The following is a 23288-nucleotide window of genomic DNA, read 5'->3' on the forward strand; positions in this document are numbered from 1 at the left end:
GCCACTCACAATTAGTCTAGCCTGTGCTAGCTCCCTTCTGGAGCAAAATTTCCCCAGGTACTGAACATACCTGAGTGTCAGTGCTGACTATTTAAAACCCAGACACTCTCCTGATTGGAGGGATGGTGGATAACATCCCTCCCTGCACTTTTGTTATCCACTGAAAACATACCCTTGTAAATGTGGTTGTATTAATTCTCTCTGCACCTACTTGTGCAGGAGAACTTGCATGTTTTCACATCACTGAGTCTAAGAGTCTCAGCAACACATACCTCCCTTCTGACACACTACCAGTGACTTTGTCACGTATTACCCCCCTCTGTTCAAAGCCGGGGGTTTGGCACCTTTACTCATTAGACAGGTAAGTCTGGACAGGGATTCAGCATTACAGTAGCATGCAGTTTCCCAAGCCTGTGCTCTACCAAAAAACTAAAGTCTTGGAGGGCCAGGAACCACCTGGTCACCCAGGCATTTTTTCCCATCTGTTCCCTCATCCATCTCAGGGGTGCATGGTCTGAGACCAGTCTGAATTTGAGGCCTAATAGGTAGTATCTAAGGATATCAACCGCCCACTTGACGGGAAGCCACTCCTTTTCCACAATTGCATAATTCTTTTCTCAGGCCGAGAATTTCCTGCTCAGGTACAGAATGGGGTGTTCCTCCCCATTTACCTCCTGTGATAAGATGGCTCCTATGCCGACGTCTGAGGCGTCCGGCTGGAGCACAAACTCTTTCCGGAAGTCAGGTGCTATCAAGACCGGCTGATTACAAAGGGCATGTTTCAGCTCCTGGAACGCTATCTCTGCCTCAGAAGACCACTTAACCATCGCCGTGTTCGTACCTCTAAGTAAGTCTGTCAGAGGTGCCGCTATTGTGGCGAAATTCGGAATAAATCGCCAATAATAATCCACGATACCCAGAAAGGCCCGTACCTGTTTCTTGGAGGCTGGCTGCAGGCAATTCTGGATTGCCTCCACTTTGTTCATTTGCGGTTTTATTTTGCCCCTTCCAACCACGTAGCCCAGGTATTTCGCCTCTTTTTTTCCTATTGCGCATTTTTTGGGTTTATGGTAAACCCGGCAGTTCTCAATGCATCCAGTACTGCCTGGACTTTCTGCAAGTGGATTCCCCAATCTGAGCTGAAAATCACTATGTCGTCCAAGTAAGCGGCAGTGTGTTTTTTATGTGATCCCAGAATCCGGTCCATGGCCCCCTTTGGCTTCCTGTAGCCCGAACGGCACCCTAGTATATTAAAAACACCCATCAGTTGTAGAGAAGGCCGTTTTCTCCTTGGCCCCTGGGGCCAGGCAAATCTTGCAGTACCCTTTTGTTAAGTCCAGGATAGTGATGTACCTGGCAGGCCCCAGCCTCTCAATAAGTTCATCGACCCGGGGCATCGGGTAGGCATCAAACTTGGACACGTCATTTAGCTTCCTGTAATCGTTACAGAACCGCCATTCTCTGTCCGGCTTAGGCACAAGAACAGTCGGGCTGGACCAGCTGCTCTTAGATTCCTCGATAACGCCCAGGCTCAACATTCTCCTCACCCCCTTGGAGATCACCTCACAGGGGGCTTCGGGAATTCGATACGGCCTTTGGTTTACCTGTTTGTGCGGTTCCGTCAGGATTTCATGCTCCATAACTTGCGTACATCCGGGCAATTTTGAGAACAAGTCTTGGTTTCTCTCCAAGTTCTCGGCACTGTTGTTTCTGAACCGGTGACAGTGTCTTCCACTGTAATGTCCTCGACCCTGGCTTCAGGACTTGCCCCTAGGGATGGAGTTCCACCGATTACCTGTGTTGCCACGGCTTCAGTAAGTTGATGTGGTAGATCTGGTATGGATTCCTTCTACTCGGCTGATGGACCTTGTAGTTGACTTCATTCAGCTTCTCAACTACTTCGTACGGTCCTTGCCACTTAGACAGGAACTTACTCTCGACCGTGGGTACCAACCCCCGATCTCCCAGGTTGAATTGTCTCAGCCTTGCTGCCCGATTGTAGACCCTCTCCTGGGCTTCTTATGCCTGTGGAAGGCTTTCCTTCACGATTGGTATTACCCTTTCGATCCGGTCCTGCATTTTGGCCACATGCTCGATGACACTCCGGTGGGGTGTAACCTCTGCTTCCCAGGTCTCCTTTGCTATGTCCAGAAGTCCCCGAGGGTGCCGTCCGTACAGCAGCTCAAATGGCGAAAACCCTGTAGAGCTCTGGGGAACTTCCCTAATGGAGAACAGTAGTTATGGCAGCAGGCAATCCCAGTCTCACCCTTCCTGCTCCACAATTTTCCTTAACATCGATTTTAAGGTCTTGTTGAACTGATCTACCAGTCCGTCCGTCTACGGGTGGTATACAGACGTCCATAGTTGTGTAAATTGGAGGTTCTTACACAATTCTCTCATCACCTTCGACATAAACGGGTTGCTGTGACGTGGCGGGATGGCTTTTACATTATTTTGATCAAAATTTATGTTAACTAAATACCTTTTATTATTTATCATTATTTTATGCACTGTGCGATTCATCCATTTACTTTTAGGTATTTGTGTATTTTGCTTTTGTCTTTGTTTTTTCTAATGGCCTTATGTGAACATTCATTTAAATTTTGCATGCACATCAATTATGTTTCAGTTCAGACTCCCAGGTTTTTTCCCAGTAGAACCTTTGTAGGACCCGCTCCCGAATCTTATCTACCCCTAGATGCCCACACAAGATGTGAGAATGGGCCAGGCCTAACACTCTACGCCTATAGGGTCCCGGCACTACCAACTGCTCTATTACCTCCCCTTTTGGGTTAGTGACCCGATAAAGAAGCTCCCCATTAAGTGCAAAATATGGGAACCTGGTGTCAGCCCCCGGCTCCTGAGCAACCCCATTGATCCAAAACACATTGTCAAATGCAAATTTCAAGGTGAGATCCTGCATCTGCGCAGTCCCAAAGTTCCCCCTAGACATCCCCAAGTCTGGGACCTTGTCTTCCGAGGTCACCACCTCGTCTTCGTCCCCCACAAGGACACACAGGGGGAAGTCATCTGCCTCTGACTGTGACGGTGATGCATCATGGGGTGACTGGCTCACGGTTGAGACACTTGGCATCCCCACTTTCCACCACAAGTCCCAGAACAGACTGAAGTTCCACCCTATTATCACCGGGTGAAGCAGGTCCTTAACAGCCCCATCTCATGGGACTCCGCTCCACAATCAGTGTGTATTGTCACTCTGGCAATAGGGTAATGGTCCCCGTGTATGCACCACACACCCACTTTTTTCCTGGGTATCAACTGGTGTGGGAGCGTGGCCCTTATGAGAGTCACCAAACTCCCTGAGTCCAGGAGTCCTTCCACCAGAACCCCATTAGTCACCGGACATGACTGTGGCCCTTCACCGGGCTGATAGTCCACACTGCAGGCGGGGTAGGCATAGTAGGAGCAGCAATGCCCAAGGCTACAGTCCATCTGGTCAGAGGTCAGAGGGCATCAGGCAGCTACATGGCCTGGGCCTTGACACCACCAACAAATAATCTCTCCCTCAGGGACCTTGGGCACCACCTCCCCCATCCCTTTGGACCTTTGACACGCCGCCCCCTTTTGGGCCTTCGCCTCCGACTGGGACCCCCAGTATGGAGTGGGCTGTTTTCCCACGGAACGCTCGACTCCCTGGTACCTCTCAACCAGTCCGACCAGTTCATCAGCGTTCCGGGGATCGCCCTTGGCAACCCAAGTCAGTACCGACCTCGGTAAGGAATGCATGAACCGATCCATCACTACTCGCTCTATGATCTGCGTCAGGGTAGAAGATTCTGGTTGCAGCCATTTTTGCACCAGGTGCAACAGGTCAAACATTTGGGAGCGTGGTGGTTTCTGGCGGTGATATGCCCAGAGGTGGATGCGCTGTGCCCTGACAGTCTTTGTTACCCCAAAGTGCGCCAATATTTCAGTTTTTAATTTTGCATATTCTCTGGCGTCCTGCAAGGCCAAGTCATAATATGCCTTCTGAGGTTCCCTCGTTAGGTATGGCGCCAACACCTCTGCCTATTGCTCTGGCGACAGCCTCTCCCTCTCGGCGACCCTCTCGAATACTGTCCAAAAAGCTTCTACGTCATCACCCGAAGTCATTTTCTGCAGCGCTCCCCTTACTGCCTTTCGGCCAGAAAATTCGTCCACTGACCTTATTGTTGGAGCTGTTGCCAAGCCACGGATCGCCTCTGCGAGCAAATCAATCTGTTGCTGCTGTTGTCGACACTGGTCCTGGTAAGCCTGCTGCTGGATTTAGAGCTGCTGTATGAGCAGTTTGGTGGTCTCCTGTTGCGCCATCTGCTGGTGCTGCGTTTGTTGCTGTTGGTGCTGCGCTTACTGCGCGCGATGCGCCTGCAATAAATTCTTAAGGAGGTCCTCCATCTTGTCCAGCGTCACCTGCTGGCTCACAGCCGACTTCACCCAGGACATGAAGTCCTGGGACAGTCACACATGTTCGCTGGGAGTGTTGCCTGCAATTCTAACACCACTTGTGGTATAGCGACAAGATCGGCTGTATGCGGAGGTAAAATACGGGATACAGTCTCTTTAAATTTTCAGGTTAGTTTATTTAGTAGTCATAAATTACCCAGGAGTCCATAAAGAAAACACAGCCTATTCCGCTAAAGAGACAAAACAAAATACAAAACTTGCAGCACAGTCCGTATCTCGGCCAAGGTCTGGCCACACACACAGTTAGCCACGCACAGGTTCATCACAGCCCGTGCTAGCTCCCTTCTGGAGCAAGATTTCCCCAGGTACTGAACACATCTGAGTATCACGGCTGGCTATTTAAATCCCAGACACTCCCCTGATTGGGAAGGATGGTGGATAACGTCCCTCCTTGCACTTTTGTTATCCTCTGAAAACATTCCCTTGTAAATCTGGTTGTATTAACTCTCTCTGCACCTACTTGTGCAGGAGAACTTGCATGTTTTCACATCACTGAGTCTAAGAGTCTCAACGACACATACCTCCCTTCTGACACACTACCAGTGAATTAGTCACAAGCCCTAGAGCGATAGGTCTCTCCCTATGTATGACCATATATTCTGACCGAACACCCAGAAAAATCTTTCATAAAAATTCATCACTCCTCATTTGCTTAGTCTCCTTGTGCCCCAATGCGTCAAGAGAGTAGGTTTGAGCAGCCACCTGAAACGATAGTTCATTAGATAAGGTAAAAGAGTGTTGTGTGTATTTCAGCAGATCACAAAAAAGAAAAAGCTGTGCAGAATTTACTGTTTTGTTTCCCATCTTTCTATTGAAAGGATTTCTCTGTGTACTGATATACTACCTCTTCTATTTCTAATGTAAGGTGGGATAAGGAACAGTAAGCTGTCTAACTTGTCCAACTAATTTTATTTTAATTTGTTGCTCATTTTTGGGAACTTTTTTTACTTAATTGCATATATTTAAGCTAAAAATATTTTTTGCAATTGGGTGTCATTAAAAATTGTGCACAATTTGCTTTCTCTAACCTCTGTGTTGTACTGTCTATAACTGGCTGCAAAGCGAGATAACTGAGACTCCATCAGTGACCCCGCTATGACGGTCTGACTGAGAGCTCCTCTCAAGTTGAATGTGCAAGGAAAAAAGAGCCGGTGCAAGCCAAACCATGCCAAATTTTAACCAAACCAAATTGTAATAATATTATTTTTACCCCAGCTACATGCATTTAAGTGAAAAGAAAAATCTCCTCAAAGGTGGCCAACCTGTTTAATTTAATTTATTATTCCATTTTGATAACTTTGTGCAATTTTAGCCAATTCCAAAAATTATACAATTTACAATAAGATTGATAAATCACACCATTATTTTTTTTAAGACATGATGCAGCATTTTTCTCTAATATATTTAATAGGAAATAAAGTAATATAATAGCAACATTGTAATAACATTTTATTAAAAATATTATCAGGGAAACTTGATATTGCAAGGGCCATCAGTGGAGGTGGCCTGGATCTATTGCAATAGTACATAGTAATATGCCGAGGGAGCCGGCTTCTATAGAAAGTCACAGGAGATTTCGACATATGATTTTATGATGCAACACACACATGATGATCAAGCCTTAAAAGAGGACCTGTCACCAGGTCAAAAGTGGTCATTTTTTCCTCTTATTTTATTCCCATTGCTTTCCTGAATATTCCTCTTTTTTCTTTTTTAAAATCTGCCATACGGTTCCAAAGATATGAGCCTTTTTATTTAGAGCTAATTTTTATGGTCTTCACAGAGAGGGCGGTGCTCACAGGATTCTCTGGGGGCGTGTCTTTGGGCTGCTCTCCATAATTACTCTGTGAGCACCACCCCTTTTGTAAAGAGCCTAAAAATTAGCCCTAATTATAAAGGCTCATATCTCTGGAACTGTATGGCAGAATTAAAAAATACAAAAAACAAAATAATCAGGGGAGTATCAGAAATAATATAAGAGGAAAAACTGGTCACTTTTGACGTGGTGACATGTCCCCTTTAAGCGTCTCGTACGCAGTGCAAATGAGTTTCTATATAGGAAATATCTATTTGTGTATGCCCGCTCCTTTACATTACACACTATTAGTTTACATAGTTATAGAAATTTTCTATGCAGCACTTTCCATTCTCATTGATCCATATCAGTGTCTCCATTGACTCATCCAAATAAATGGTCATGTATTTAAGGTAGCTCTTTAACAATTCTGCATTTCTCTTTTATCTGCATACATATTTCATACTTAGCTTTGTTAATCATTTTTCTTCCCTTAAAGCAAAAGTTGCATGTGTGAAGTCCAGAGACATGCACTGGGCCCTGGTTGCACATCGGGATCAGAGAGACATTAACCTCTCCTCGTTACGCATGTTGATTGTGGCTGATGGAGCAAATCCTTGTAAGTACAGTTCAGGGTTGGGTTGTCAAAGAAATAATGTATGGTAATTTACAGTAAATTTATCTTCAGTAGTCAGTGACGAGAAGGAGGTCAGAATCTACAAGTATGTCGCTGTATATTTCATATGGGAATTTCTTTTAATTTCCCATACAATATATTCCTGGTGTCTTTATAGTGTTAAAGAATAGAGAACTGGTGGGATAATATATTATCATATTATATTAATATGTTTTATTTTTATTATTATCCCCAAACTTATCCAAAATAACGTATCAGATTCAGAACCTATGTTATTCATGGACATTGCGAGCTATACACCAAATGTATCCACAGGGTCCCATTCACTCAACGCATTTCTTTTCACTTACATGGAATAAGAGACTGAGCTGTTCATATAAAGGCATATGGTAAAGCATAGTTATTACGATGGGAGCGTATTAGCGGTATGTCCCACTGAATGGCTATGTGACGTACCCTTTTAGAGAATTATTCAATTTATGGCCGTTGCTAGGCTTCAGTCTCTTTCCATTGTGCAGACATTTGGAAAATATAGAAAGAATATGTATTTTACTGATACTTTTCCTTGAAACAAGCCTGAGTTTTCATATGGAACTATATTTTAGTCACTCATTAAAAAGCGCCATGTTTTTTTTTTTTTCAAGCTTTGCATTTTGTCCTTCTAACTGCAAACTGAAGCAAGAAGTGTTGGCGGCTTTTATGGCATAGACGGAGACTAATGAGTTTTACAGTATATTTCTCGTAGTGTTTTAATGCCACGGGACAAGTTTGAAGATGAGCTTTTGTGAATGTCCTCAATGCTCTTTAAAGAGTCCTAAATCATCTTGTCCAAACGCTGTATTTCCTGCATGTTTGTTATCACATCCTCTTCTTGTGCTTTCTCCCCAGGGTCCATTTCTTCTTGTGACGCTTTCCTCAATGTCTTCCAAAGTAAAGGCCTGCGGCAAGAAGTCATTTGTCCTTGTGCCAGTTCACCAGAGGCTCTTACTGTAGCCATAAGGAGGTACTGTTTATAAAAAGTATTAATGGAATATCAAGAGGACCTGTCACTTGCTTAAAAAAATTGAGTTAAATACCTTGTAAAAATCCATAAGCTCCCCTGATTCCAACGCTCGCTTCCATTTTGCTCTGTGTCGCTCCTTTGTAGAGATATTCATATTTGTTTCTTTTGGAGTGCACTATGTGCAATCTCTGCTTTGCAGTCCAGCGTCCGTTCAGAGTCTTCTCTGGGGGCGTGGTCCTTTATTCCTCCCTCCCAGATGCTGCCAATCACAGCTCAGCAGCTATTCTTGCAGTCTCAGATGCTGCTGAGCTGTGATTTGCAGTGTCTGGGTGGGAGGAGTGGAAGTGCACACCCCCAGAGAAGATTTTGAAGAAACTAAAAGAGATTTCACATATTGCTTTCCAGAAGAAACAAATGTAAATATTTCTACAATGGAGTAATGCAGAGCAAAACGGATAAGAGTGGCAGAATCAGGGGAGCTCTGAGATGTGTACAAGATATTCAACTAAATTATAAAACAGCTTATAAAATAATAGAACAAAAATATTCACTTTGCCGATCCCCAGCATTCTGGTTGTGATGCCGTCTCATGTGGCATCTAGCTATGTGATCACTGCAGCCTATCACTGATTGTGTGCAGTGGTTATATGGCCAGACAGTCTTGTATATGCTTTTTAACCATGACCACTGTATTTAACCAATAATTGGCTGCAGCGGTCTCATGATCAGCTGAGGCAGTCCATAGACCCCAGTGGGGAAGGAAGCGGGAAGTATCAGAGCCAAAGGGGCAGGAGATCAGCAAGGTGGATATGCCTATTTTATTATTCTGTAATAATCTTATCTCTCTTCAGGATTTTCTGTGGCTGAACCTCCACTTCAATGTTAGACATATGATTGAAACCCTAAAGCATAACTTAAAGAGTAATCTTTTTTTTTGATCAAATAAGTTTTTATTGAAAAACTCCAAATACAATTTTTCCATCTTTCAAATAACATTAATGACATAGTAATTCCATAGTATAAAACATGAACAAAGTATCTCAACTTCAATTCCCTAACCCACCCTAAACCCAAATAACATTCCAGAGAGAACCATATTCAGAGCAGTTCTAGACTAACGGAGTATAACATTTGTAGAAGGGGGAAGAGGATAGAAAAGTGACTAACAAAGGGGTAGCATCGTTAATATTCTACTCTAATTAGAAGATTTGTGGGCAACCCTGGAGTATCCAACCAAGGACTCCATATCTTTTCGAATTTGCGAATAGAGTTGCTTTTATGATAGACTCCTCTTTCCAACCAGATTATATTATTTATCCTTCGTTGTAGCTCTCCCATAGATGGAGGTATGTGTGTCTAACCAAGAAGTTTACGTGCTTGAAATAAGATACGAGAGACACCTATGAATAGGACCAAGTCGGGATCCACTCCATCCTCATATATTCCCAGTATACATACAGTGGGTACGGAAAGTATTCAGACCCCTTTAAATTTTTCACTCTTTGTTTCATTGCAGCCATTTGGTAAATTCTAAAAAGTTAATTTTTTTTTCTCATTAAAGTACACTCTGCACCCCATTTTGACTGAAAAAAAACAGAAATACATAAATTTTTGCAAATTTATTAAAAAAGAAAAACTGAAATATCACATGGTCATAAGTATTCAGACCCTTTGCTCAGTATTGAGTAGACGCACCCTTTTGAGCTAGTACAGCCATGAGTCTTCTTGGGAATGATGCACAAGTTTTTCACACCTGGATTTGGGGATCCTCTGCCATTCTTCCTTGCAGATCCTCTCCAGTTCCATCAGGTTGGATGGTGAATGTTGGTGGACAGCCATTTTCAGGTCTCTCCACAGATGCTCAATTGGGTTTAGGTCAGGGCTCTGGCTGGGCCAGTCAAGAATGGTCACAGAGTTGTTCTGTAGCCACTCCTTTGTTATTTTAGCTTTGTGCCTAGGGTCTTGTTGAACGGTGAACTTTCGGCCAAGTCTGAGGTTCAGAGCACTCTGGAAGAGGTTTTCATCCAGGATATCTCTGTAGTTGGCCGCATTCATGTTTCCTTCAATTGCAACCAGTCATCCTGTCCCTGCAGCTGAACAACACCCCCATAGCATGATGCTGCCACCACCATGTTTCACTGATGGGATTGTATTGGGCAGGTGATGAGCAATGCCTGGTTTTCTCCACACATACCGCTTAGAATTATCACCAAAAGTTCTATCTTCATCTCATCAGACCAGAGAATCTTATTTTTCATAGTCTGGGAGTCCTTCATGTGTTTTGAGCAAACTCTATGCAGGCTTTCATATGTCTTGCACTGAGGAGAGGCTTCCGTTGGGCCACTCTGCCATAAAGGCCCGACTGGTGGAGAACTGCAGTGATAGTTGACTTTGTGGAACTTTCTCCCATCTCCCTACTGCATCTCTGGAGCTCAGCCACAGTGATCTTGGGGTTCTTCTTTACCTCTCTCACCAAGGCTCTGCTCCCACGATTGCTCAGTTTGGCTGGACGGACAGGTCTAGGAAGACTTCTGGTGGTCCCAAATTTCTTCCATTTAAGGATTATGGAGGCCACTGTGCTCGTAGGAACCTGGAGTAATGCAGAAATTCTTTTGTAACCTTGGCCAGATCTCTGCCTTGCCACACTTCTGTCTCTGAGCTCCTTGGGCAGTTCGTTTGAGCTCATGATTCTTATTTGGTCTGACATGCACTGTGAGCTGTGAGGTCTTATATAGACAGGTGTGTGCCTTTCCAAATCAAGTCCTATCAGATTAATTAAACACAGCTGGACTCCAATGAAGGAGTAGAACCATCTCAAGGAGGATCATACGGCAATGGACAGTATGTGACTTAAATATGAGTGTCTGAGCAAAGGGTCTGAATACTTATGACCATGTGATATTTCAGTTTTTCCTTTCTACTAAATTTGCAAAAATTTCTACATTTCAGTTTTTTCAGTTAAGATGTACTGTAATGAGAAAAAAAATGAACTTTTTAGAATTTACCAAATGTCTGCAATGAAGCAAAGAGTGAAAAATTTAAAGGGGTCTGAATACTTTCCGTACCCACTGTATATAGGGGTCTGTTAACAATTTCACTCCATACACCCTTTCTATCAAGGATATGACCTCATTCCCACATCAAATGCATCAAGTGTGCCTCATCAATCGCACACCTAGGGCATTTTACATCATGGCTATATCCTATCTTGTGTAAGAAACTTGGCGTTTTGTATACTCTGTGAATTAAATATAATTGAAAGCCTTTGGGCCTCACAGCTTTAACTGTCAGAGGGTGATTATTCAGTTGGGATGACAATGGGCATTTATATATGGTAGAAATTAAACCCTTTGTATGACCCGTAGAAGCAATGGTATCTATTAGGGGATGATGTTGTATGCTAAGATCCATCAGACCCTATTGAGCTGAAAGAGCATGTCGGATTTATAGGTATTGGTAAAAAGTGTTACGCGATAAATTGAATTAATCTTGAAGCTGATGGAAAGTTTTAAGGACAGAGTTAGTAATCATTGTTTTAATTTTTATTTAATATATCAATACTACACATAAAAATATGCAACTTTATAATTATCAGAGAAATTTGCTTCTTTTCCCTCTTGGATTTATCTTTCACTTTCAAATCATGGATAAAATCTGTAAAATCTGTATTCAGTGAGGACAGACTTTCCCATTACTGAGATGGGAATTGAGTTGGTGCTTTTGAAATTCTATGTAGGAGGAGAGCTAGAGGCCAATACAGACATTCTGCCCGAAGTACTTCTGAAACGACAGTTACAGCTCTCCATAGAAATTTATGAGCACCAACTGTCATCTCCTTTCTCAGTAATGAGGAAATTTGTAGTCACTGAAGACAGATTTTATACATGAATTGAGAATTTTGAGAACGAATGATCAGTCCAGGAGGAGAGAAAAGGTGGATTTTTCTAATAAGATATATTGTAAAATGTCTTATTTTCACATGTACTATTGAATTATGAAAAAAAAAAAGTAAAACTGTGTATTTTTAAAGCTCCTTAAAAACCCTAACAGGGCCACAAGTATTATTATTAATTGTTATTATTTATTTTTAGAGCACCATTGATGCTTTGGTGCTGTACATATGAAAGGGGTTTACATGCAAAATACAGATATAAATTACAATGAACAGACCAACAGTGACAGACTGGTACAGAGGAGAGGACCCTGCCCTTGCGGGCTTATATTCTACAGGATAATGGGGAAGGAGACAGTAGGTTGGGGGGTTGCTGCAGCTCCGGTAGTGGTGAGGTGACAGCAGGCTTACGGCAGGTTGTAAGGTTTCTTGAAGAGATGGCTTTTCAAGTTCCGTCTGAAAGTTCCGAATGTTGTGGATAATCGGACACAGAATTCCAGAGGTTGGGGAATACTCGGGAGAAGTCTCGGAGGCGATTGGGTTAGGAATATACAAGTGTTGAGGAGAGGATGAGGTCTTGGGAAGACCGGAGACTACGTGTGGGATGATATTGTGAGATTATAATACTGATCTCCAACTACAGGACACACAGACTTCTTTGGCCCTGTGAGACTTTAGGGCCTAAAAATTATCTCAATTACTGTACTTCCTGTGTTTTTGCCTTAAAATAAGGTTGAAACATTGGTTTGATGATTATTTTGAGGATGATAACTACTACTCTTCCAGTATCCTATATCGCCTATCTGTTCACATTTGTAGTTGTGTTACTAGCATTTTTGGAAGCACAAATAAAATCTTAAAGTTAGAGTAAAAATGCAAAGTGCAAGTTTTATTGAACTCCATAAAAAACCCTTCCATTTCTATAACGTATTCTACATAAAGAAGTAGACGCGCCACCCTGAACAACTATAATGGCTGCTGAAATGTTTCTTAGCGTTTTACAGAATAATGGAAGTGTTTTATCCAGAGACGACAATGGCAACCACTTAAAAAAAGCAGCGAGGCAATAATCATAAAGTGATTATTGTAAAGCAATTTTCCACTTCAGAGTTGGAGGCGTACAATGAATTGAATGGTTTATGTGTTGAGGGTTTTTTTTTACTTAAAAAAGGTCAAGTCTCTAGCAGATGTGAGCGAGGAGGGTCAGCAGAGTATTCCGCCTATTACATGTATTCATGGAGCCGTGGAGGATGGGCTGTAATATGGATGACCACATACCGACCGTGATGACAGATGTCGGTGGTCTCTAATAATTTCTCCATTTCCTCTGATATTGGAAATATGACCTCCCTGTCACTGTTGTCATGTCACTGTGGTTTAATGACATCACTTGTACTTTTGGGAAACGATGAAGTGGGCATTACTAATTATTTAGAGCAGAAAGCTTGAGAAGACTGAGAATGCGTTGATCCTGTTGAAATTAAGAGAATCTTCTGATTTGTCGTCACTGTGATTTTTAGTCCCCTGCATTGGGTTAAAAGTAACCATGAGCGGTCCCCTGACCTTCCCGGATTGAAGAACATGTCTGCTTTGGATAATCCAAAAATATTAGACTTTGTTCACACCGCCAGGAGTGGGTCCAAAATATGGAGGAGTTGCCTTTTCAATAGAATTTTCTCTATTTGTATTTTTACAAATATTGATGGACAAGTCTGGCGCGTGATTGAGGTTGCAGCATACATCACACGAACGCGTTGTCTGTCAGTACTGTCCGTCTGAAAACTGAACCGCGCACAGACCAATAAGGATGAAAGATTGTCGGGAAAATGTAGTATTGCACTGTCCTATTAAAATCAACAAGCTGTCTGTGTGATTCATGGGTAGAACCGGACCTCCATTCTGAGATACACACTTTGTAACTGTCCTCCCCTTTTGTCAGGGGATGAGTATCCTGAATATAGGATGAAATGGGGGTTGTCCAAGTAAAAAAAAAGTTTTTACCTATCCACAGGATAAGTGATAACTTATAGTTCAGTGGGTGTCCTATCGCCGGAACCTGCACTGATCGGTAAAACAGGGCACGTTTATCACTGTTATTCATATTTAGAATGGAGCGGCAGTGCGCATGTCCATTCATTCCCTTTGGGGCTGCTGAGATCTGCATTTGTCTTTTTCCGGCAGCTATATTGAGAATGGATGGAGTGGAAGTCAGACATACACACTGCCGCTCCATCAGGTAGCGCAGTGGTTAGCACTGCAGCCTTGCAGCGCTGGGGTCTTGGGTTCAAATCCCACCAAGGACAACATCTGCAAGGAGTTTGTATGTTCTCCCCGTGTTTGCGTGGGTTTCCTTCGGGTTCTCCGGTTTCCTCCCACACTCCAAAGACATACTGATAGGGAATCTAGATTGTGAGCCCCGATGGGGACAGCGACGCTAATGTATGTAAAGCGCTGCGGAATATGTGAGCGCTATATAAAAATAAAGATTATTATTATTATTATCCTAGATGGGGGTAACGAAGACATAAATTCTTCATTCTCCCGATCTATGCAGGTCCCAGCTTTCGGACCCCCACCAATCTATCAGTTATCACATATCCTTGGGATGGGGGTAAATTATCTTCACTTGACAACTTTATAGACACAGAATTCCCGATCAGGGTATGTTCACACAACAACTTTCTTGAGTTTTTGAAGCAAAAGACACTTCAGGAAAATGTTGGCACTGTTTTTCCTGAATCATCTTCTTTGGTGTCTCTTTAGTCCGTTTTGTGGCTTTTTTATAACTGTATCTATAAACTGAAGCCTGAAGCAGTTGAAGTGAAAAAAGACAGAAGATATGCACAGCAAGGTGTTTTTACATTGCAGTGCAAATGTTACTTTTTTTAGCATCTTTAAGGGAGTCTGTCAGCACAGAATGACTGTTGAAACGAAGCACAGGCGCACGGTGCACTCTTGGTGTGGCCAAAAGTTTAGATGCACCCTCCCACTTACTTGTTTTTCATCTATCTCCGCCCTTCTTTAGCTCTATCAAACCAAAGCTGTCAATTAAAGAAGAGGAGGTTGAAGAGAGATGGAAAACAAGTGGATAAGAAGGTGCACTTCAATGTTTGGCCACACCAAGGGTGCACCGGGCAACTTTACTTGGTTTCAACAATGATTCTGTGCTGATAGACTTCCTTTAAGTGCTATTTCAGACAGAATCCGCCTGAAAGAGACATCATGTGTACGGACCCACAGGAGTCCATGAAAGTGGGTTCTCTTAATTAGACTTCCTCTTTAATATACCCCTGTTTTTGTTCTCTGTTAATCTTTTCCCGTTAATGCTGGGGTTGGTTATGGAGTTGGCGTCCCCAGATATTACGGTTATTACGAGGAGTCTGTTGCATTGAAAATAGTGTGCTTCCCAGGGGTAGAAACTTTATAGAGGAACCAATGTGAAGACACAGGCAATCTAGTAACTATTTTCTGGTTGAAGGATCCCATTAATCCCATCATTGGGAATGCAGCACTCCGTTTTACGTTCAGCTATGTAGAGGATGAACATGGCCGTGTCTGTCCAAATGAGATGAGGTGTTTCCTTGATGTACAACATAATCTTTCTCTTGAGCAGAACTCCTCTTGCACATTTCCATGGAGCTCCTCCATTCCAGTGTCGCCGTCTCTGCCTGTCAGCACAGATGTCATCGCTACCCGATTCGTCTCTCACATTTCTTCATATTGTCTTTTTCTTTTGATGCCCGAAGGCTTTCAGTTTTCGAGATCTCTGCCGTTTCAGAGCCGGCTCTTGCATTAACCTTTAATTGAGATTTATCACTGCAGATTTTCAAGAAAAGCTTTTGCAAGAGACCGTATTGCTTTACCAAATTAACTTGTGTCATATGACCTGTTAGAAGAGCGCAAATAATTAGTCCTGAATGGAAGCGCCTGGCTCGCTGGATAAAAATTACACAGTAGATCCTCGGGAGACCTACAAAGATGCTGAATTCTTTTTCCTGCTACATTTGCCTGGGCTATTTAAGTAACTTGATATGTTTTGCATGTAATTGTCATTCATAACCCAGACTGAATTGCATTATCTTCCTATTTGCGTCTCAGAGTGAAGCCGGATGGAGTGGTGTCTCATCTCATCCTTGAAAATCTCTGACATTTCTGTCTGGCTGAGCTGACTGCTTCAGTGAGTCAGTAGGGTATATGACATAGGCTGCGGTTCTATGGATATAAACTATATTCCCACTGAATGACAATTTGTACTGTAGACTCTAAAAAAAAGTGTCAGGCTCGATGCAGATGCTTATTAGTAAGCTTCTTACAGGAAAGCAATAGAGGTAATGTAGATGGTTATAAATTCATTGGGATCAGTACTTTCAATTCTCTCCTCTGTCCCCCAGCTTTCCCTCCTTCCCCACTCATTTCAGCTGAAGACTTTGGTTCATTCTTCAAGCAGAAGATTGTCAACATAAGGCAAAGCTCTATAACTTATTAGCTTTTGTTAATGCCCCCTTTCATTTAAAATAATCTCTGGAATCAGATTTTCCTATAGTTCTTAACAGTTAATTTACACAATAAGAAAATGTGGATTTCTCTGGAATAAGACATCGGATCGCAGATACCAAGGTATCATTTTATTCAACTTTCTATGACCTACATGCCCATATAGACAGCTTAGAAGGGTTGATCCTACTGACACACTCCCTTTAAAAATGCAGCCCCTAACAATAAATATAATTAGAAGATTGTGACTTGCAGGTATTATTTTGCATATATTTGTTTTTTAAAGGTGTATTCCAGTAACAAAAATATATCGCTTATCCACAGAATAGGTGATGACTTCTAGATTGGTGGGGGAGACCAACCACTAGGACCGCCAACAAACGCCGGAATGGGGCATATTTGTCCTCCCTTTGAATTGAGTGACAGTGCACACACTCGCCTGCTGTTCCATTCATTCTCTTTGGGAGTGCTACGCTCGAATATTTTGTACCAATAGAGAATGAATGGAACAGTGGCATGCATGCCAAAATGGTACCGATCTGATGAACAGTGGGGGGCCTCTGAGGTCAGACCCCTACTGATGGAAGTTATCATCTATTTTGTAGATTAGCAATAAATTCTTATTGCAGGAATTCACATTTTCAGCACGGTATAATGAAATTTTGAATATGGATTATGTGAGAGTGGTCACCAAAATGAAGGAGGATGACGTTATGGCACATGGTGATGCAGCCATACTGTGCTGTTACTCACTTGATCTCCCCCGTCTGTGGTTATGCCACTCAAACAATATGTCCAAAACTCACCTACGACGATTAACGTACAGTACAGACCAAAAGTTTGGACACACCTCATTTAAAGATTTTTCTGTATTTTCATGACTATGAAAATTGTACACTCTCACTGAAGGCATCAAAACTATGAATTAACACATGTGGAATTATATACTTAACAAAAAAGTGTGAAACAACTGAAAATATGTCTTATATTCTAGGTTCTTCAAAGTAGCCACCTTTTGCTTTGATGACTGCTTTGCACACTCTTGGCATTCTCTTGATGAGCTTCAAGAGGTAGTCACCGGAAATGGTCTTCCAACAATCTTGAAGGAGTTCCCAGAGATGCTTAGCACTTGTTGGCCCTTTTGCCTTCACTCTGCGGTCCAGCTCACCCCAAACCATCTCAATTGGGTTCAGGTCTGGTGACTGTGGAGGCCAGGTCACCTGGCGTAGCACCCCATCACTCTCCGTCTTGGTCAAATAGCCCTTACACAACCTGGAGGTGTGTTTGGGGTCATTGTCCTGTTGAAAAATAAATGATGGTCCAACTAAACGCAAACCGGATTGAATAAAATGCCGCTGCAAGATGCTGTGGTAGCCATGCTGGTTCAGTATGCCTTCAATTTTGAATAAATCCCCAACAGTGTCACCAGCAAAGCACCCCCACACCATCACACCTCCTCCATGCTTCACGGTGGGAACCAGGCATGTAGAGTCCATCCGTTCACCTTTTCTGCGTCGCACAAAGACACGGTGGTTGGAACCAAAGATCTCAAATTTGGACTCATCAGACCAAAGCACAGATTTCCACTGGTCTAATGTCCATTCTTTGTGTTCTTTAGCCCAAACAAGTCTCTTCTGCTTGTTGCCTGTCGTTAGCAGTGGTTTCCTAGCAGCTATTTTACCATGAAGGCCTGCTGCACAAAGTCTCCTCTTAACAGTTGTTGTAAAGATGTGTCTGCTGCTAGAACTCTGTGTGGCATTGACCTGGTCTCTAATCTGAGCTCCTGTTAACCTGCGATTTCTGAGGCTGGTGACTCGGATAAACTTATCCTCAGAAGCAGAGGTGACTCTTGGTCTTCCTTTCCTGGGGCGGTCCTCATGTGAACCAGTTTCTTTGTAGCACTTGATGGTTTTTGCAACTGCACTTGGGGACACTTTCAAAGTTTGCCCAATTTTTCGGACTGACTGACCTTCATTTCTTAAAGTAATGATGGCCACTCGTTTTTCTTTACTTAGCTGCTTTTTATTTGGTCTCCCATGACAGCAGCACGTGAGAGAGAGGATCCGCCCATCAAGGACAGGAAACCTACAGGTTAAAAAGGGCGGCCCTCTCTTCCCGCCTCAGTTTAGGTTTCCTGTCCATGATGGGAGACCTCGCAGGCTTACCTGCAGAAGTTGGACTCCTGTCCCAGAGAGGGCCACAGCAGGTGGTTGGAGCCGGTCCGTCCCGGTCCTCTGGAGACGCCACGGTAGGGCTCAGTGGGGCGCCTCCGTGAGCGTTGCGGCGGGCGCGACATCGCCTAACGGGGAGGTAGATGTCCGCCAGGTGTGGGGCCGCTAGCGGGCTTCCTCCCCCCGCTACAAATCGCAGGAGATCCAGGTCGCGCCGGCGGGGCACGTGACAGATGCGACCTAGTGACGTGACTTCCGGTGCGCCAGGCAGGAAGTCCCCGTGACGTCACCGGAAGGGGCCGGAGCCCTGGGATTTGAATTTTGCGCGCGAGCAGCTGAACGCTGGGTGATTAAAGGACCTGGCGGCGAGGAGCCCACCTGGGACGATGAACCCACCTGGCCACCTGGGGAGGAAGACCAAGGAGCAGGTAACTCCCTCCTGGGAAAAAAAAAAAAAAAAAAGAGACACACACCCACACATGGTACCGGTATGGCCAGTATATAAAGGGTCTGGTAACATACAGAGGTGCTTCCCAGCCCATTCTTACACTGTAAGTTATGGAAGATTCACAAGAGCTGTCACCTAGGCTACAACATCTGCTTCAGGAGCAGCCCTCTGGGGAGCCCTCACAACTAGTGGCGCAGCGTCATTCCCGGCTCGGGTCTGGTCGTTCAGCTAGAAGAGCTGCCACTAACAGCAGGAAGGACGGTCCGGTGCGGCGTGATTCGTCGCCATGCATGTTGGATTCTTCTGCTTCTACGGTACCGAAGGCTCTGTGGGGTGAGTGGAATCTTCGTGAAAGTTCTACTAATGTTTCCTCCTTCTTTCTATCTATAACTTTCTTTTAGAGCAAGAAATGTACCTCAAAATCCAAACACAGAGAATGTGCCTTATGCCGCTGTCCACTCCCTGATTCATATACCAAGAAGTTATGCCAGCTTTGTATTAGCAAGATGTCAGAGGAAACCCCAGATTTTTCCCTAGGCCTAAGAACTTTAATAAGGGAAGAAATAGGCAAAGCCTTGCAGGGTTCAGAGTCTGGGCATATTCCTCAAGAAACCCAGCCGGGTTCAGACTCTGAACTATCGGTCGCTTCCTCCTCCGCCTTCTCTTCCTCTGACAGTGAGCCAGATAGACAGTGCTTTCCCCTGAAGGAGGTCGATGCCCTAGTAAAAGCTGTCCGATCTACAATGGGGATAGTGGACACGAGGGCAGAGAAGTCAGCTGAGGATGTTATGTTTGGTGGTCTGGGACTAAAGAAAAGAAGGTGCTTTCCGGTAAATTCAAAGGTGAAAGACCTCATTGATAAGGAGTGGAGAAAGCCTGACAAGAAGGGTAGTGTTCCTCCATCCTTTAAAAGGAGATATCCATTTGAGGATGCTATGTGTTCCTCCTGGTTAAAAGCACCCAAACTGGATGTTGCTGTTGCCAAAGCAGCGAGAAGAACTTCCCTCCCTTTCGATGATATGGGTGCATTGAGAGACCCCCTAAACAGACGGGCTGATACTTTCTTGAAAGGGGCATGGGAGACAGCTGCGGGCGCACTGAGGCCAACAGTAGCAGCCACCTGTACGTCCAGAGCCCTGATGGTTTGGCTTGAACAGCTAGACAGTCAGTTGAAGAATGGGACTTCTAGGACAGACATTATTTCTTCCCTTCCACTGGTTCAGGAGGCGGCAGCTTTTCTTGCTGATGCATCGGTGGACTCAGAAAGGTTGGCAGCAAAGTCAGCAGCACTGTCAAATGCAGCTCGGCGAGCCTTGTGGATTAAATGCTGGCCAGGGGATTTACAGACTAAATCCAGACTGTGCACAATCCCGTGCGAAGGAGAATACCTCTTTGGTCAGACCATGGATGACTTATTGGAGAATGCTGGGGACCCTAAGAAGGGGTTTCCATCAGTACCTCTACCCTCCTTTAAGAGATCGTTCCGGAAGAGGAAATTTTTCCGGAAAAGATATTTCAGGGAGCAAGACAAGTCTGACGAAAGGGGTCGAAAAGGTAGAGGTCTACTCTTTGGTCCGTCTCCAAAAATTAAGCAGAAGCCAGGGGATACACAATTAGCCCAGGTGGGAGGGAGATTGTCATTTTTTGTCCCAGCTTGGGAACAGATTTCTCATAGTAATTGGATTTTAAGCCTGATTAAGTATGGTCTTAAATTTCAATTTAAAGCATTGCCTCACAAAAGATTCATGGTTGTTCCCTCCAGTTCTTCCCCAGAACGCCAGGCTGCCCTCGTTTCGGAAATACAAGCCCTAATAAGAAAGCACGTCCTGATTGAGGTTCCGGAGGCGGAAAAGGGTCTCGGTTTCTACTCCCCGCTCTTCTTGGTTCCGAAACCGGATGGAAGTTTCAGGACAATCATAAATCTGAAATCCCTGAATAATTTCCTTAAAATACATACCTTTAAAATGGAGTCTTTAAAATCCGTAATAAAGTTACTTTTTCCCCACTGCTATATGGTAGTACTCGATCTCAAAGATGCGTATTACCATATCCCAATTCATAGTGACTATCAGAAATACTTGTGGCTGGCCATTGAAATTGACGGGGTGGTTAAACACTTTCAATACACTGCACTCCCCTTTGGTTTAGCTATAGCCCCGCGAGTTTTTACTAAAGTAATGGCGGAAGTTATGGCCCATGTAAGAGAAAGGGACATTCTAATTATCCCTTACCTGGATGATCTCCTGATAGTGGGGAATTCATTTGTTCAGTGCGAGACCCACCTGCGGGAGGCCATGTCGGTCTTAAAGAGCTTGGGGTGGTTTCTAAATTTAGAAAAGTCTAGACTATCTCCCCTCAAGGTACAACAATATCTGGGGGTCATATTAGATTCTAGGAAACAGCTATGTTATCTTCCAGAAGAGAAAATTGATAGAATCCGGGGGTTGGTAGCACAGTGTATACGTAAACCTTCTATGTCACTCTGTAAGGCCATGTCACTATTGGGAACCTTCACCTCCACTTTTCCCGCGGTTTGTTGGTCACAATTACATTCAAGAGCTTTTCAGTGGGATGTGTTGTACAATAACGCAGCTTTAGAGGGGCATCTAGACCGTGAGTTTACGCTAGGTCCTCGTGCCATACGGTCCCTTCGTTGGTGGTTACGACAAGACAATCTTGCTAAAGGGGTTCCCTGGGAATGTAGTCCAACTGCAGTCTTGTCCACTGATGCAAGTGCTACAGGTTGGGGAGCTCACTTTGAAGGGAAATTAGTGCAGGGAACCTGGTCAAGCAGTGAGCAACAGTTGTCATCAAATGTTAAGGAGCTTCTGGCGGTTCCCTTGTCTCCGGAAGATGTCCATATCAGATCCCTGGGTTCTTCCGGAGATTCCGGACCTCCTCACTCAGGGGCCACTTTCCCATCCTCCAACCCCGAGTCTACATTTGACGGCGTGGAATTTGAGAGGGTGTTATTGACCAACAAAGGATTCCCCGCAAATGTAGTGAATACTCTCCTGGCTAGCAGAAAACCTGTTACCACCCGTATTTATGCCAGGACCTGGAGGAAGTTTCTGTCCTTTGCAGAAGTTAAGGTGGGGGAGGGGCCCCCTATTAGGAAAATTCTGGAATTTCTGCAGCGGGGCTTAGAATTGGGTCTCACTACCAGTACCTTGAAAGTACAGGTGTCGGCGTTGGGAGCTTTATTTTCTTCCAATATTGCAGATAACTATTGGATAGCCCGTTTTATAAAAGCTTCCTTTAGGTGTAGACCCATTACCAAAGTAAAGATGTCTCCCTGGGATTTGAATTTTGTCTTAGATGCCTTGACCAGTTCTCCTTTTGAGCCACTAGATTTAGTCTCCCCCAAAATTATTTTCCTAAAGACGGTCCTGTTAGTAGCCCTAACTTCAGCCAGGAGAGTCAGTGACCTACAGGCCCTTTCAATATGCCCTCCATTTACGCAAATTCTGGACGATAGGATTATATTAAAACCTGATCCAGCCTTTCTTCCTAAAGTGGCCACTCGATTCCATAGAACCCAGGAGATAGTTCTCCCGACTTTTTGCTTCCCGCCCAAAAATCAAAAGGACGAGAGGCTTCACACTTTAGACGTTAGGAGGTGCGTACTAAAGTACTTAGAGGTATCACGTGGCTTTAGAAAGGATAAGTCCCTATTTATATGCTATCAGGGGGCTAGAAAGGGTTGTAAGGCCTCAAAGGCTACAATCGCTAGATGGATCAGGGAGGCCATTTCCCTCGCATACTCCTCAGGGGATAAAGAGATACCGGAGGGATTGAGGGCGCATTCTACCAGAGCGGTATCAACCTCCTGGGCGGAGAAGACAGAGCTTTCCATTGAGGAAATTTGTAAGGCTGCCACTTGGTCTTCTCCCTCTACTTTCTATAGACACTATAGATTGGATCTGGGTGGCTCTGCAGATCTCACTTTCGGGAGAAGGGTGCTTCAAGCTGTGGTCCCTCCCTAATTTCCTTCGTCTCTGTAATTCTCTCACGTGGTGCTGTCATGGGAGACCGAATAAAGCCTTAGTTACTTACCGGTAACGGGATTTTTCGGAGCCCATGACAGCACCTTTATATTCCCTCCCTTCACTGGTGTTGTGCACTCCCGTAGAGTTGATTTCTTTTTGTGCACCCTTGCAGGAAATTGATGAAAAGTAATGTACTTAATGTGATTATGTTTTGTTATAACTAACCTTGGCGGTACTCTCATGCTCTGTTAACTAAACTGAGGCGGGAAGAGAGGGCCGCCCTTTTTAACCTGTAGGTTTCCTGTCCTTGATGGTCTTATCCTCTCTCTCACGTGGTGCTGTCATGGGCTCCGAAAAATCCCGTTACCGGTAAGTAACTAAGGCTTTTCTTGCCA

At 44.0% G+C, this 23288-nt stretch overlaps 1 protein-coding gene across 10 annotated transcripts in view; it reads left to right on the top strand.

Annotated features, from left to right (window-relative positions):
- Positions 1 to 23288, top strand: part of DIP2C (disco interacting protein 2 homolog C) — a 542404-nt gene that overhangs the window by 388762 nt on the left and 130354 nt on the right. For all 10 annotated transcript variants that reach the window (XM_073677658.1, XM_073677663.1, XM_073677660.1 and 7 more), the window contains 2 exons: positions 6759 to 6878; positions 7785 to 7899. In XM_073677658.1, the coding sequence (XP_073533759.1) occupies positions 6759 to 6878; positions 7785 to 7899 (235 nt within the window). The remainder of the gene's footprint in view (positions 1 to 6758; positions 6879 to 7784; positions 7900 to 23288) is intronic.

This window comes from Phyllobates terribilis, unplaced genomic scaffold (genome assembly GCF_046119375.1).
Source record: "Phyllobates terribilis strain yellow unplaced genomic scaffold, ASM4611937v1 Scaffold_4__5_contigs__length_816908805, whole genome shotgun sequence".
Classification (NCBI taxonomy): domain Eukaryota; kingdom Metazoa; phylum Chordata; class Amphibia; order Anura; family Dendrobatidae; genus Phyllobates; species Phyllobates terribilis.